At 54.4% G+C, this 16,340-nt stretch overlaps 1 protein-coding gene across 1 annotated transcript in view; it reads right to left on the reverse strand.

Annotated features, from left to right (window-relative positions):
• Positions 1-16,340, reverse strand: part of ARHGEF17 (Rho guanine nucleotide exchange factor 17) — a 60,951-nt gene that overhangs the window by 14,659 nt on the left and 29,952 nt on the right. The window contains exons 2-3 of the mRNA XM_009186908.4: positions 7,710-7,787; positions 1,666-1,848 (exon numbers count right to left, since the gene is read on the reverse strand). Of these exons, the coding sequence (XP_009185172.3) occupies positions 1,666-1,848; positions 7,710-7,787 (261 nt within the window). The remainder of the gene's footprint in view (positions 1-1,665; positions 1,849-7,709; positions 7,788-16,340) is intronic.

The following is a 16,340-nucleotide window of genomic DNA, read 5'->3' on the forward strand; positions in this document are numbered from 1 at the left end:
TGCAATGGCATGATCTCAGCTCACTGCAACCTCCGCCTCCCAGGTTCAAACGATTCTCCTGCCTCGCCTCCGGAGTAGCCGGGATTACAGGCACGCGCCACCACTCCCGGCTAATTTTTGTATTTTTAGTAGAGATGGGGTTTCACCATGTTGGTCAGGCTGGTCTCAAACTCCTGACCTCGTGATCCGCCCGCCTCGGCCTCCCAAAGTGCTGGGATTACAAGCGTGAGCCACTGCGCCCACCCAGAGTCCTGTCCCTCTAAGGTGCCAACTGCTCCTGCCTCTGGACAGAACAGGGCAGGGCGTGAAGCAGCAAAGGGAGGAAGACAGCCCTCACCAACCACCCCCACCCTGGAACATAGCATCCTGTGCTGACCCCTCCCTGGGGGTCCAGGGCTTTGCCGTAGTCCATGGTTAGCATCAAGGTCTAGGCAGGGGGCTGAGCTTACTGACACTGAGGGTGACGATGGGCTGGAGACATCAGCACTCAATCCAAGCTGGGACCCCATCACCCCTGTCTGGTCCCATCAGTTTCCTGGTCAGCAAGGACATTCTAAGATGGTTCAAGGCCCCATCCCACAGCATAGCAAATATACTGAAACATATATCCCACAGAAATAGATATAATTTTTCACTTGTAAAATTTCTGGAAGAATTTTTACAATTTTGCTTTTGAAATTATGTGGCTCTGAGAAACCATTTAGTTTGCATTTGGCTATGATTTATCAGTCATGGTGTATTCTTGGGAATTCTGGCAAAATAAAACGGAACTGGAAGTTTTTCAAATGTAATTAAATTCTTATAAATACTAAATTTAACAATGAATGAAAATGGCATGCTATGTTTTACAGGCATTTAATTAAATGCTTATTGGTTTTGCTTTTGATGTTCTTTTTGAATTCTGAAGTCAATACCTTTTCTAAGTTCTCACTCACTATTGTGGGAGCTTGACAAGTGTACAGTGGAGATCTGGCCTGTGGTGAGGCAGTATGGGGTAGGGGAAGCCAGGGCACTGGAACCGGGCTTTCTGGAGTTGAGTCCTCCACCACTTCCTAACTGTAACTTTCATCAGGTTACCAATCTCTCCATGTCTCAGTCACCAACTTTAGAATCAGGGTAACCACTGCACTCTCCTACTAGGGCTATTGATAGATACAACACATTTAGATCAATGCCCAGCAGACAGGTATGCTATTATGATGAAAATATCTGATGGAGAAAAAGTCAAGACTCAGCCAGCATCAACATCCAGCCCAAGTCCAGGGTCAGGACCAGGACAGTTATTTTGGTTCCAGTAAAGATAGGGTGGAGGTCAGTACCAGCATCCATCTGAGGTCTGGGTCAGCGTCAGCACCAGCTTGGGGTCAGGACTAGAGTCACGTCAGTGCCAGCCGGGGGCAGGGTAGGGTCCAGGATCAGAGTCAGTGTCTGGCTGGGGTCGGAGTCCGTACCAGAGTCTGGCCAAGCTCTGGGGTAGGGGAGTGTCCAAGTTCAGTCCACCCAGGGGCTGGGGTAAGTGCCAATGTCTAGCCACGTTCTGTGGTCAGATCTGGGACCAGAGTCAGCATCCAGGTGGGGTGGGCGGGGATGGGGATCCATGGCCACATCCAGCCCCTTCCAGGAGGGCCTGTGCTTGTGGGAGCTGGCAGCAGCGGGGCCACTCACCGACTGGACGAGCAGGGCTCCCACCTTCTGCTGGGCATGCCAGGTGTGCACGCAGTGCCGAACCTGCTCCAGAAATTGCTCGTGGTGCTCCAGGAGCTCGGGGATCTGGTCGAAGATTTCGTCCACCAGTGCAGGGTCACAGAGCACAGAGTTCTCTGGCTGCTTCAGCGGCTGCATGTAGCCCTGAAGGACCCACAGGGTTGGTGCACACTCCCTCAGAGATGCCGCCCCACCCCACCTACACGGGACCCCTGTGTGAGTGCACACAGAATCACCCGGGCCTGCAGCTCAACACCCTGCCTTCCACATCTTTCTTTTGAGACCAAGAGCTCCAGGAGGGAGATAGGAAGACCTAAGCTCATGCCCTCATTGCTGAGCCCAGGGCCTGGCACAAAATGGGAGCAAGGATGCTCAGGAGAGGTTTGTTTAATGCGTGAACAAATAGAGCTTGGGATGAGGAAAGCAAGATGGGGCTCCTTGAAAGACCTCCCACCACTAACTCGGCAAAGATTTACTGAGCACTTACTACATACCAGCCACTGCTCTAAGAATTGGGAGACAGCAGTGAATAAGAAAGACCACAATCTCTGTCCTGATAGAGCTTAGGATCTAGTCTGATGAAACACACAAAGTTTTGAAAAAAGATTTTAAAAAAATATCATATTTCATCAAATCTAAAAAATATTTTATTTTATTTTATGGCAAAGTCTTGCTCTGTCACCCAGCCTGGAGTGCAGTGGTGTGATCTCAACTCACTGCAACCTCCACCTCCCGGGTTCAAGTGATTCTCCTGCCTCAGCCTTCTGAGTAGCTGGGATTACAGGTGTGTGCCACCACACTCGGCTAATTTTTTATATTTTTCGTAGAGACAGGGTTTCACCCATGTTGGCCAGGCTGGTCTCGAACTCGTGACCTCAAGTGATCCACCTGCATCGGCCTCCCAAAGTGCTGGGATTACAGGCATGAGCTACTGCACCTGGCCATTATTTTATATTTAAGAAAAACTGGTTGCCAATTAAATTATGATATGCTACCAATTATAGAATGAACCTGATTTAGGGACATTCAAATGTGAAGACCACAAGTCTCAGAATGGGTGATGTGTGGAAATCTCGTAGTTAGTTAAAAGGCGGTAAATGTGGCCGGTCGCGGTGGCTCAAGCCTGTAATCCCAGCACTTTGGGAGACTGAGGCTGGACAGATCACCTGAGCTCAGGAGTTTGCCACCAGCCTGGGCAACACAGTGAAACCCCGTCTCTACTAAAATACAATAAATTAGCTGGGCATAGCGGTGTGCGCCTGTAGTCCCAGCTACTTGGCAGGCTGAGGCAGGAGAATTGCTTGAACCTGGGAGGTGGAGGTTGCAGTGAGCTGAGATCGTGCCACTGCACTCCAGCTTGAACAGCAAAATAAATAAATAAATAAGGCGACAATGGTGTGAAGATAAAGCAGGAAGGATCATGGGAGATCACGAGACCACATGGGAAGTTACTGGAGGCTCTTAATGACACTCTCCGAATGCTTTTTTACAGATTTCAGATCTGCTGGCCAGTCTGTGACTAAAACTCCAGTTATTTTACGTCAAATCTACATGCAATGATGTTCCCCTAGCTTGAATGGCCCAGCTCAGGGGCCGGTGCGCTTGTGGAGAGGTCGCCCTCTACTGGCCCTACGCTGTAACTGCAGGCTGAGGAAACAGGAGGGTGTTGTTTGAAAAAGCATATGTGATGTTGCAATAACATTTATATTAAACATTTTTAAAAATCTGGCTTGTTTTATAAAACAAGTTTGAGAAAGTAAAGCTCAACAGAATCCTCTCTCTTGGCTGGGGATTCTGAAAAGGCCGGGATGACGGTGAGGAGATAGGCAGGCAGTCTCCTACCCACAGGTGAGCCAGCTCCTGGGCTGGGTCAGGGCCTGCTGCTCCACAAGCAGCAGGAGCAGCAGCTAAACCGCTCACCTCAGGGTCCAGGCACCCACACAGAAGTGGGCACACAGCAGGAGGAAAGAACAATGACTGAGAGCCCAATATGGAACCTGGCACAAGCCCCATTCACTCACCAATGCTCAGCCCGCCCAGCAAGCACTGGGCACCTCACTGCACAGACCCCCTGTGGGGCTGACATGTGAATGGTGGGAGGCAGGAAAGAAGCACAATAAATACGTAAATTACTACACAGCACGCTGGAAGACAGTGAGTGCTACACAAAAGAGGAGTAGGATCAGGGTGCCAAGGGGAGGGGGGCTCGTCAGGGTGGTCAGGGAAAGGGGTGTTTGTTAGCTTCAAGTGTTAGAGTTGAAAATAGGCTCAGAGGGTGAGGGTGACGCTGAGGAAGGAGTATAGCCCTAGGACCTAGTTTCAAATCCTCCCTCCTTCTGGCTCCTAACTTCTATTTAACTTCTTCGTTCATTTTGAACACCTGGCCTGCAGGAACAACACTTATCAATTAGTGAGGGCAGTGATCGCTGGAAGTTAACACTGGGACTACAGAGTCCAGTCTCAATTTGAATACCACTGTGTTCCAGGTAGGGTAGACTAGTGGGTGACAGGCAGGACCCAGAGTCACAATGACAGGGTTTTAACCCAGGGTGTGCCACTTCCTAAGTCTGTGACCTTGGACAAGCGGCTTTACTTCTCTGGGTCTCAGTTGCATCATCTGCAAAATGGTGTTTATAGTCAGATTTGTATGAATTAACTCACTGTTCTAAAGCATTCTGAACAGTGCCTGGCACATAGTGGGCACTCAGTAAATGTCAACTAATACCACTCACTAGATGGATGACCCTGGGCAAGCTTCTTAACCTCTCTGAGTCTTCATATGAAGAAGAATATAATATCTACCTCACAAAATTAATACAAAGATTAAATGCAACTTTTTACCATGCTTGCAGAGCCGCAGGCAGTATGCTAAATTATAAACATGTCTCTTTAATTACCTGTACTCAAGGCAGGTCTATTATTATCTCCTCTCTACAGATGAGGAAACTGAGGCAGAGACTGGTTATGTGACATGCTCCGGGTCACACAGCTGGCCAGGAGATGGAGCCAAGTTTGAATGCTGGCGGCTTGGCTCTAGAGTCATGCTCCTGTCCTGGAGTCAGACCTCAGTCCTCCTCCTACACTCCAGGGCTGCCTCCAGGGACGGTCCTCGGGTTCACGTGACACCCTCCTGTCCACCTTCACCTAGCTCACCCAACACTCTAGCTTCCTCCACCCACAGGTCCTGCACCCTTTCCCAAGTGCAGCCCTGGATGGGTCCAGGAGATGTGGCGGAGGCAGAAAGACACGCCCAGGCCCTGTCTGCTCCCAGCTCTCCACTGCTCCTGCCTCCTGCCTGTGAACAGACATGGGTGCCGTCATCACCTTTTGTTTTTTTGTTTTGTTTTGTTTTCTGAGACAGGGTCTCACTCTGTCACCCAGGCTGGAGTACAGTGGCACGATCTCGGCTCACTGCAACCTCCGCCTCCCGGGTTCAAGCTATACTCCTGCCTCAGCCTCCGGAGGAGCTGGGATTACAGGTGCCTGCCACCATGCCTGGCTGATTTTTGTATTTCTAGTAGAGATGAGGTTTCACCAAATTGGCCAGGCTGGTCTTGAACTCCTGACCTCAGGTGATCTGCTTGCCTCAGCCTCTCAAACTGCTGGGATTAGAGGTGTGAGCCTCCGCGCCCGGCTCACCTTTAAATCTTCTTGCTGGGAGATAGGTAGATTAGCTACATTTTGCAGGCAAACTTGAGGCTCAGAGAAGGTGAGGTGATTAGGCTAGTATCACCCAATGAGGACGCAAGTGACTTAAACCCTGGGCTGTCTGACCCTAATGCCTCCAACTCTCACCTAGGGGATGGCAAAGGACCCCCTCAGGCCCCTGCCATGTCTACTCCTCCTGCCTGGCATTGTGGTTGCATCCCTCCCATGACTTCCTTGTGTGCACAGTAAAGCCCAGCTCCATACCCAGCAGCCTTCCTTCCTGCAGCCATCCGGCTCTGGTTCCCTGCTGCTCTAGGTTCCTTCCAGCCTCCCGGCCTTTGTCCCTGATGGCTCCCTCTGCGGGGAGCCATCCCTCTGGGCTCTCTCTGCTGAAATCTACCCACCCTTCAGGTCTCAGCTAAATACCCCAACCCCAGGGAAGCCCTCCCTGACCCCCACACCAGGGCAGGCCCCCTTCTGTGTTCTCATCTCCCCATGCACTTTTTAAAAACAATAAACAAACACAATGTATTTTATGGTAAAATATATATAATACAAAATTTACCATTTTAAATGTACAGTTCAATGGTATTAAATACATTCATAATGTGTGACCATCCAGCTCCAAAACTCTTTCTATCCTGTAAAACTGCAACCCTGTACCCATTAAATAGTAACTCCCCATTCCCTCCTTTCTCAGCCTGGCACCCTTTCCCTGGCACCCACCATCCTACCTTCCATCTCTGTTCTGACTACCCCAGGAACCTCATACAAGTGGAATCAGACAGTGCGTGTCCTTTGAGACTGGTTTCTTTCACTTGGCATCATGTCCTCCAGGCTCATCCATGTTGTAGGATGTCAGAATTTCCCTCCTTTTAAGGCGTATTTCTGTTGTGTGTATGTACTGTGTGTGTGCACTTCTGCATCACCATGTGTCACTGTGCGTGATGTCTGGCTGATCACTGTCGGTCTCTGCTATAGCCCGTGAGCTCCAGGAGACAGACCCGTACCACTAATGCCCCTGCACAGAGAACACTGCCTGGAGCGCAGAAGGGGCTCACCGTGGATTTGTGGAGTGAGTGAATGAATGAATGGTGAGTGAGTGAATGCTCTGGATGTTTCCATAGGGTGAAGGTTCTACCTTCAGCCTTTGCTGTCACTCTGCCCAGCTAGCTTGGGCAAATTCATCCTCAACGGTGACTGCCAGGCCTCACTTCAGCTCAGGTCCACACTCATCCAGCCCCAGGCCATGTGTGCATCCAGGCTGTGGGCCGTCCCAGGTTCATGTCTGAGCCTGAACTCACCACCTTGCTCCAGTTGTGCTTCTCCCCTGGGCCCCAGCTTTCCAAGGCCAGGAGCCCAGACATTATCTTGGGATTCCCCACCTTGCCCCCCACATCCAACCAGTTACACCATGCCTGGCCTGACCAGTTTACCTCCTGAGTGTCTGTCCCCAGCACTCCCTTCCTGTAACCTCTATCCTTGCCTAATGTCAATGGCCTTGACCTCTTCTGCCACCCACCTTCCCAGCTGTCAGACAGATTTCATCAAGCATGAATCAAGCCACACACCTCCCTTGCTCAAAGCCCTTTGCTGATCATCCAGGGACCCTGGCAGAATCTACTCCCTCCAACTGGTGTTCTAGGCCCCCACACTGTGGCCTCCGCCGACTTCGACGGCATCGCTATAGGACCAGTGCCTTGTGCTCTGTGCTGGCCACGTGGACCTCCGAATGTGCCAGGCCTCACTTGGATTTGCAATGTGCCATTCCTGCTGCTGAGAAGACAGGTCTCGGTGGAAGCGAGCACCTCCTCCAGGAAACCTCCCTGACCCCAGGCTTAGCAGGTGCCCCTCGATGTTTCTAGAGTGCCCGTATGCCCGTATACTCCACTACGTCCTCAGCAGGATGGTGAGCTCCTGTGGCAGGGGCTGGGCTCTCTTAGTCATCCCTGTGTCTCCTGCACCTGGAACAGGGCCTGCACACAGCAGGTGCTCAACACTAAATTCTAGTCAACTCCTACTTCCCAGTTAGAGAATACAATGGAGGGGGCACATCAGAGGGAGTTCACGGATCTAAGTTCAGGGTCAGCGTTGCCAGGGGGACGTAGAAGAACAGTGGGGTAGGGACGCCTGCCCTGGGGTAGCCTGGCCCCTCTGCATTCTCTCCTGCCCAGGAGAAGGCTTCCTCCTTCTCTGGGATAGCCATGTTGGGGGTTCTCCATGGAAAGGCGATGGGTGCCAGGGACACGGCTCTCTGGCCTCAGTCCCTTGTCCATGAAAGGGGTTTGCTCACACCCATCTGACAGCCTCCTAGGCTCAGAAAGGCTGTTCTCAGGGGAGTGGGCCCCGAGCCCCACCTGCATCAGGGTACGCAGCGACTCCACATACGACTGCTCTGTGTCCAGCAGGGTCATGGCCACGTGCTTCCGCATGTCCTGTGGGGACAGGAGCAGAGGGTGAACAGGGGTCTTGTTGCCCCCAGACCCCATCACCTGTAGCCATGTGGTGCCCAGAGAACCCGTCCACACCCTCTCCCTGCCCTCCTGCCCCTTCCCTCCTGCCACCCAGGGCTCCCGGCTATTCCCCTGAGGCCCCCACAGGCCCTCCACTCTGCCAGTTGCTCAGCTGCTCCCCCTGCCCCCCACTTACACCTCAAACACGTGGCCTCATACAGTTAGGCCGTCACTCCTCTGCCGCTGCCCCATCCACCCACTTCTTGGCTCCTCTGCCGGGCTATTGAAAAAGGTTCTTTAAAAAAATCAATAACCTTTCACATTTGCAAAGAACAATGACTCCAGGCCAGCACCCACTCCAGCTGCCAACTCTGAAGACCCCACTTTCAGGCTCAGCGCTATGGGGACATGCCCACCAGGCTGGGCTGCCCAGCATCCCTAAGAGTAGATACCATCACCCTGCTACAGAGGAAGACACTGTGGACCAGAGAGGGGAAGTCAGTGCTGAAAGTCACACAGCTGGGCAGTATCAGGGTTTAGCCAGTCTCAGATAAGGCTGGATCCCAATTCTGTCATTTAAAAATGTTAACTAAGCCCTCCTATGCGCTAGGCACTGTTCTAAGCATGACATATTATTCAATAATCCTGGCCACCCTGTGAGGTAGATGTTATTATTCTCTTCATGTTAAGGAGGGGAAAAAGGAAACCCAGACACCGATGCCTCCATCCTATGGATCTGATGACCTGAATTACTGAGTTCCCAAGGGGTCATACAGTCTCTGCACCCACACCCCCAGGCACACGGTGCTCATCCCTGTCTGGGGGGCCTTCTTTGTGTTCAGCCCCTGGGACTGAACTTACCTGCTGCTCCTCTCCACCAGTCCCTACACCTCTACCCCCACATCCCTATCTCCAGGAAGCCTTCCCAGATAGCACCAGCCCCAACAACTTCCCTTCTCTGGCAGAGACTCCACTCTAAGCCCTAGACCCCTACACTCCACTCCTGACCCCTCTAAGGCCCTAGAGTGATCCTGGGCAAGGCCCCTAACTCCTCTAGGCTCCAGATCTCTCGGTTCTTCTCCTCTCTCCACTCCCCTCCTAAGTCTCGGCTTGGCCTGAGCACTTGGGACCCTACCTCAGGCTCCTGCCATCAAGGCCTGCTGGTTCGAGCAGGTGCTGTGCAGATGGCAAAGCCAGGGTGTCCATGTCTGTGGCATCCCTCCAGCCTTCACCTCTAGTCCCTCAGGGTAGGGACTCAACCAGTGGGGCTGTGCTGGTCACTGCTATGCCCAGGGCCCATGTCTTAGTGGACCTGAGCCCAGGCCTGTCCAGCTTGCTTGACCCAGCCACTGCTCCCCCTCTGCCTGTGGCACACTCACTTCAGATCTCTTGCCCTCTGACCAGGGACTCAGGGGCAAGACCTGTCCCCACAGTGTCCTATAATGAAGCACACTCAGAAAAGTGAGCTCCCATGCTAGGAACTCAGTGGTGGGGGTGTGAAGGACATCCCTTGGGGCAGGGAGGAAGGGGGACTGGCTCTCCCCATCCTTACCAGCCCACCATTGCCAGCCCTGGGCTCTGACAGGTGGGAAGGCACCTCAGAGCCTCTGGAAACAGCAGACCAGAGCCTCAGAGGCTCTGGAGACAAGCAGACCATCTATCCTTGGTACTCCTGTGACCTCTAAAAAACCAGGGCAGCTTCCAGCAGGAGGCAGTGGGAGCAAGGCTCACTGTATGATGGAGAGCTTGGGAGAGTGTGGGGGGCCAGGAAGGCCTCCCGAGGACAGGCCCAGATGCTTAATCCTGCCCTACCCCACTCCAGGGACATCTCAGCACCCCACAGACATGGCCTTGCTTCAGCCTCACACTCAGCTCTGTGACACAGGTGTTCCCATTTCCACTGCACAGGTGAAGGGCCACGTCAGAGAGGTGAGTGGCACAGCCAGTGAGTGGCAAAGCAAGGACCAGAGTCTCTTCAGCCACCCCATGACTCTCAGGGCTCCAGTCCCTGGAGTTCTCGCCCAGACTAACTGGGCAGCCACAGGCCACAGGTCCCCAGCACTGTCCTTACTGGCTGTGTGACTGTGGTGTCACCTAACGGTGGCTGTGTGACTGTGGTGTCATCTAACGGCCCTGTTTCCACATTCTCTTCCATGAAATGGAGCAAATAGCCCCTCTCTCCCATCATCATGAAGGCAAAGGCGGCAGTGAGTGGAGCAGCTCTGTCCACACACAGCAGGTCACCAGTGTCCACCCTTCCTCCACCTCAGTGAGACGGCATAGGGAGCTCCCTGACAGCAGGGCCAGGCCAGGTGCGGCCCTGGGCCTCTCAGCCACCCTCCCCCGCCCACACCACGGCCCCATCAGGCCCAGCGGGCACTACGATGGTCATGGTCAGGGAGGCTTGCCCTGAGAGGCAGGGCTGGCGCTGGGCCTGATGCCAGGAGGCTGGGGTGACACGGGGAGGCTGACGCTGCAATGCCCGCCTCTCCCAGCCTCCTCCCTGCGGCAGAGCACAGTGGCCTGTCACTCAGCTGTCAGGTAAAGACACGGAAAACAAGGCCAGCTCCCTGTCACTGCGCGAGCAGCCCTCCACACGTGCCCAGACACGGGTGTAGTGTGCGGGGGTTGCGGAGGTGGACAGGGGAGGCAGGAGGCAGACAGCGCAGCTGTCAGCCTGAACAGCAGGCCCACCTGTTCTGGGCGGGACAGCCCTGCAGGCCCAGCCTTCCCACAGCGCCCCTCATCCCTCACCAGTCCCATCCCCAGACCTTTGCTACACCAGGCACTGTGGGCACTGGGGGATACAGCAGGAAGCCAGAGGGGGCCACTCCTGGGATGACTGGGGCATCACAACCCAAAGACTAAAACCCTGATGGGCACAGTGTGAAGACAGACACGCACACAGAGACGCCATAAAGGCAAGCCGCCCCACACAGAAATAAAAAACACAGCCAGGTCACGCAGCTGAGAACCAGGACCGCCAGCCCAGAGACTTGAGGTTGTGGAGAGACACAACACAGCACGGGGAGGGGACAGAACTACAGCCCCCAGTGGGGCCAGGAGCATGGCACAGAGTCCAGGCCCAGAGATACACAAAGACCGGGAAATAGCCCCAAGACGCCTCCCCTCCCCTGTAGGGGTAGGCACACCTAGCGAGAACGGGAACGCTGCTGTTCCCACCGCAGCATGACTCCTCCAAGGACCAGCAGGCCCAGCGGCAGGGGGAGGATGGCAGTGGGGGAGCAAAACTGACTCTACCTTCCAGCACACAGATACACCAGGGCCACCTCAAGCCTAAGAGGAGGGCTGGGAAAACCTCTCCTTCCTGAGCCTGTGGAACCAGGATACCACTGGCGACAGCCTCGGCTTCTATAGGCACCCATTCTGCAAGCCGAGTGCCACCAGGCCTTGACCCTCAGCACCCTGCCAGCCACACCACCACCTGCCAGGGTTCCTCACCCTCAATCTCTCGGTCTCCATCCCCGGTCACAGAGAGCCCTGCGCCCCATGCCTCCCCTCCTCCCACCGTCTCCTGGGTTGGCTCCTGGGTCGGCTGAGTTCTAGGCCGTGGCCCAGGTCCCTGGCTGCCCCTTCCCCTGCCCGTACCTGGGCCTCCCCAGGATCCTCCGCGTCAGTGCTGCTGCCCTCGGTGGGCTCCCCGGAGGCGGCGGCTGGGCCCAGATCGCGCATGTCTTCCAGCGCGATGGTGAACTGGGCCAGGGTCTTCACCATCTGCAGCATGCGGCCGGCCCGCCGCAGGGGCGGGGGCGCCGGGGTGGCGGTGGGGGCGGGGGTCGGCGCAGAGTCGGGGGCCCCTTCCCACTCTCGCTCCCTAGGGCCTCAGCCCGGCCGCGGCGGCAGTTGCAGTGGCGGTCGCGGTGGTCAGTTCCAGCGCCGATCTGAGCGCGGCTGCCGGGCCGGCGGCGGCGCTGTTGCCTCCTCCGCGCTGGGAGTGCGCCCGGCGAGCCAGGCGCGCGCGGCGCAGCTGTGGGGAGGAGGGTTCCCGCCCTCTCCGCGCCGCCCCATCTACCCCAGCACGCTCTGGGCTGCCCTCGCACCCGCCCCTTCCCCCACGCAGCGGCGTCCGCTCACGGACCCATCCCCCGCCCCAGGACACAAGTCGGCGCACAGCCGTGGACAACGCGGCGACATGTACTTTCCGTCCACACCTGTACCCAGCGCGGGCACACGCTGAACGCAGCTTCCCACCGAGGAGCCACGGAGCACGGGACACACACAGGGGCACGAACACACCTACAGGGAACAGGCCACGCTCATGGAAACCTGCCTCAGGCCTGGACCCGTATGCACAAGGGGGTCAGGCCAAGTGCACCCACATCAACACAGTCCCTTACAGACCTTAACCTTGACACACACGAACATGATCCATCCTTGCGCCCAGACAAGTGCTTTTGTGTTTACATAACTATTGTCAGGCAGAAACAGGCACATGTGTCCAGGCTTGGACATTTAGAGATGTGCACACATACACATCCCTGGTCTTCCACCCAAGGGAGGAGCTCTTGGGCCTGAAGGAGGGCAGTTATCACTCAAAGGACCCACCTTGAATCATCCCTACCCCTGCCCCGACCCAGCTTGGCCTGTGTCCTGTACCTGGGACCATCTTGGAGGGTTCCAGTCCTGTCCCTATCCAACCCCCCCACCCCTAGACTGTGCTCCCATCCCTAGACTGTGCACCCCTAGACTGTCTCCAAGCAGGATCCTCACAAGCTGCTGCTTCAAAGCCCAGAGTGACGGCAGAACCTATCCCAGACTCAATTTGGACTGAGGGGTGGCAGTGAGCAACCTGCTTTTGCACCAGCTCCCACCCCGCAAGATGTGGGGGCTCTGAAGCACCCTGCAGCTGTGCCTGAGCCCTGGCCGACTTCATGCCTTTTAGTGTGCTGCATGCTCCCACGCTCACCAAGCCCCCAGCTGACTCCCTCTCCCAAACCTGGTTTCCCCTGAGTTTCCTGCACAGTAGACATCCTGACCCCATCGATCAAGCCAGGCCCATCTGTCCCCACGTCTCATCTCCTTGCTCAATGTGCTCCAGCCACTTCTGTTTTAACTTCCAGAAATTGACCATGCTCTCTCCTGCCTCAGGGTCTTAGCCCATGCCTTTTCCCTCTCCTCGTAATGCTTTTTTCTTTTCCTTTAAGACCAGCTTCAGGCGGGCGCGGTGGCTCACACCTGTAATCGCAGCACTTTGGGAGGCTGAGAAGGGCACATCACCTGAGGTTGGGAGTTCGAGACCAGCCTGACCAATATGGAGAAACCGCATTTCTATTTTTAAAAAAATTACAAAATTAGCCAGGTGTGGTGGCGCATGCCTGTAATCCCAGCTACTCGGGAGGCTGAGGCAGGAGAATAGCTTGAACCCGGGAGGCAGAGGTTGAGATGAGCTGAGATTGCAGTGAACTGAGGTCGCGACATTGCACTCCAGCCTAGGCAACAAGAGCGAAACGCCTTCTCAAAAAGAAAAAAGACCAGTTTTAGTGCAAATGCCACCTCCTCAGGGAAGTCCAGGGAAGCCCTCCCTGATCCTCAGATTAGGTCATGTGCATCTAATTTCTGCTCTTAAAGGCTCTCATTTTTCCTTACCTTAACCATGTATTGCAGTTCGTAAATATACATTTAAGCAATTACTAGATTGAGGCCCGTCTCCTCCCAGGAGACTATAGGCTTCCTGAGGGCAGCATCCTTGTCCCTTTTATAAGCCAGGGCACTGTGCACACAGTACAGGCTGGCTTAATAAGCCCCCAGTAGCTCTTCCTCCTCCCTTCTCCCCACATGCCCAGCAGTTACTGACTGAGAGGCACACCAGCCTGAACAGCTCTCTGCCTCTTACCCTCCCAGCTGGATGGATTGTGGGCTTCTCTGCAGATGGAGCCTGCTCCTCCTTTTCCTCCTCCCGGGGCTGGGCATGCAGGGGGTCTGGAACAGCCAGACCAATTGACTGAATGGTGGCTTGAAAGGGAGGATGGACAGGCCTATGATCCAGTCCAGACATCCAGGTCCCACAGCACATGCAGAGTGGTGGTTTGAAGGCCCCATCCCTGGCTCATTGCTTGGTCACTGAGGATTCCTAACCCACATCTGGCTTTCTCTCAGGGCACCTCGTCCCCGATCTGACCCTCTCAAGCTACACGACCCTGGGCATCAGCTTCCTCTGAGTGGCTGAGAGGCAGTGTGTGGTTCAGAATTCAGAGAGGTGCATCCATTCCCTCACTAGCTTCAGTGGGATGGGCCCTGAAGAGATCAGTCCACTCTTGTTGGCCTCCAGGGGCTACCAGACAACACAGGGCTTTTCTCATAGGGCTCAGCAGAGGGAGTCACTGCTACTTGAGGGGAAGGTTTTCAGGGAGGGCTTCCTGAAGGAGGCATGGCATGAACAAGGTCCTGAGGTCAAGAGATCCACAGGCATATGGGTGCCCAGAAGGCAGAGTTCACTGACAGGCCCTATCCCCAAGAAGGGGGCGGGACTTGGTGCCAAAGCACTGCTTGCTGCTGCTACTTCATTAAGGATGGCTAATTAGATCCAAGCCTGTTGTCTTGGCAATGGAGTGGGGCTGGTGGGTCGGGGAGATGAAAGGAAGCAAAGAGAAGGAACAGGAGCACATGGGTCGGTCGCTGAGGCAGGGTTTCCGGGGAGGGCCCCATAACAGCACAGGCATCAGAGCCCTTCAGGATGAGGTCAGCTGGGGTGGGGGCTGAGAGCACCAGGCGGGCCACAGTACCCCTATGCTGGTTGGTTCTGCTGTTGTTCCTCTAAGCTCCTGTTCTGAGTGCTGATTTTATTTTCCTTTGGGGTATGTGCAGTTGTATAGAATAAGTATGGCTCAGAAGAGTTTCTGTAAGTGTACAAAGTGCTTGGTGAAGGCCTACCCAGCCCTCCTCTCCATACCCCACACCCCACCATAAACACCTCTTCTCCCATGAAAGAGCCACACTCTCACCTGCTTCTTAGTCAGGGAAGGCAAGACAAAGAGGGGAAAAAGGGCTCTGCTCTACAAGAGTACCACCCCACTCCAAGAGAGGCAGGCTGGGGGTCCCAGCCTTGGGGAGCACCTAACCCTCCCTACTTCTGCCCAATCTGCTGACAACTTCCCCATCTCTGAGGGAATCCCAATACCCTGACTACCCGCCTCTGGACACACCACCCAGTCTGAGCCCACCCACACCTCCTGCATCTGGGCACTGTCCAGCTAGGGGCCACCTGGTCCTCCAGCTGGTGCTGGACCAAATGGGACCAATGATGAGAAAGGCTAGACGTAGGGATGAACAAACAAATGGACAGATAACCAGTAATGACTGAATAAATGAAAGGATGAAGGGATGGAATCATGATAAGATGAATAAATAATAAATTAATGGATGAACAGATCAATGACAGTCATGAATACATGAATGAATGCACAGATACACGGCTTAATGGATGAGTAATCAATTGTATTTTTATTTTATTCATTAGTTGATTAGTTCAATAAATACTTATAGAGAACCTACTAGATGCCAAGCACTGTGCTGGGAATTTAAAGGTAAGGAAAGAGGTCTGTGCCCTACTGGGCACCACAGTCTACACAGGAAGACAGGAACTGAGAAAGAAATGGCAAACATGATGCAGGTGGTGAAGGAGAAATGCCCGTTCTGGGACAGCAGGCCTCATCAGGCTCCTGGGGGTGGAGGCACAACCCTATTAAATCTTTGTCAAGAGAGTGCCTAGGCCCCAGAGCTGCCCAAACTGGAACACTGGGAACCCCATAATCTCAGAATTGCCACACCACTAATGCTGTTTGGACAATTCTCAGGGGCCAGGCACCCCACCATCGCTTTACACATCCTGGCTCCTTTAATCCCCATAGCAGCCTCACATCAATAACTCTATTATTATTACTCTCCCTTCTTACAAACTAGGAAACTGAGGCTCAGAGAAGTCACCTGGCTGGTAACAGGTAGAACCCAGTTCTACCAGCCACCTCTAGGGCCCAGGCTCCTAAACTCCATCCTCTCCCCAGTGGGGAGAGCCCCACTCCACCTCCCCTGGCCTGGTGCACACAGCTGGGCTCCCCCCACCCCCACCTCCCTGGTGCGGTGGTTGCCTTTCTTCAGCCTCCTTTGTTACAAGATAGTGACTATGAACAGATTCTCCTGAAGGTTTAGGTGGTAAACAAAATGCCATCCACAGGCAATGCTAGAGTCAAAGAAGATCCTCTTCCCTGGGAACTCGGCCCTGGCGAATGGCCCAGACAGACTGTCTGATGCTCCTGACCCCACCAAAGTCCACAAGCATAGGGTTGGTACGGGATGTTCCCAACCTAATGGGCTATCCATTTCCCTGACAGCCGCTGCCTTCCTCAGGTGCTTAGTTCATCAAGGAGATGAAAGTTCCAAAAGAGGGACTTTTTGGTGTAGAGAGATTAAGAGCTCTCTGGAGCCAGATTGCTCAAGCCCAAATCCTGGCTCGGCCACTTACTGGAGAAGTGACCTTGGGCAAGACACTTCACTTCTTGGGGCCTCAGTCTCTCCATC

The sequence above is a fragment of the Papio anubis genome, chromosome 12, assembly GCF_008728515.1.
Source record: "Papio anubis isolate 15944 chromosome 12, Panubis1.0, whole genome shotgun sequence".
Classification (NCBI taxonomy): Eukaryota; Metazoa; Chordata; class Mammalia; order Primates; family Cercopithecidae; genus Papio; species Papio anubis.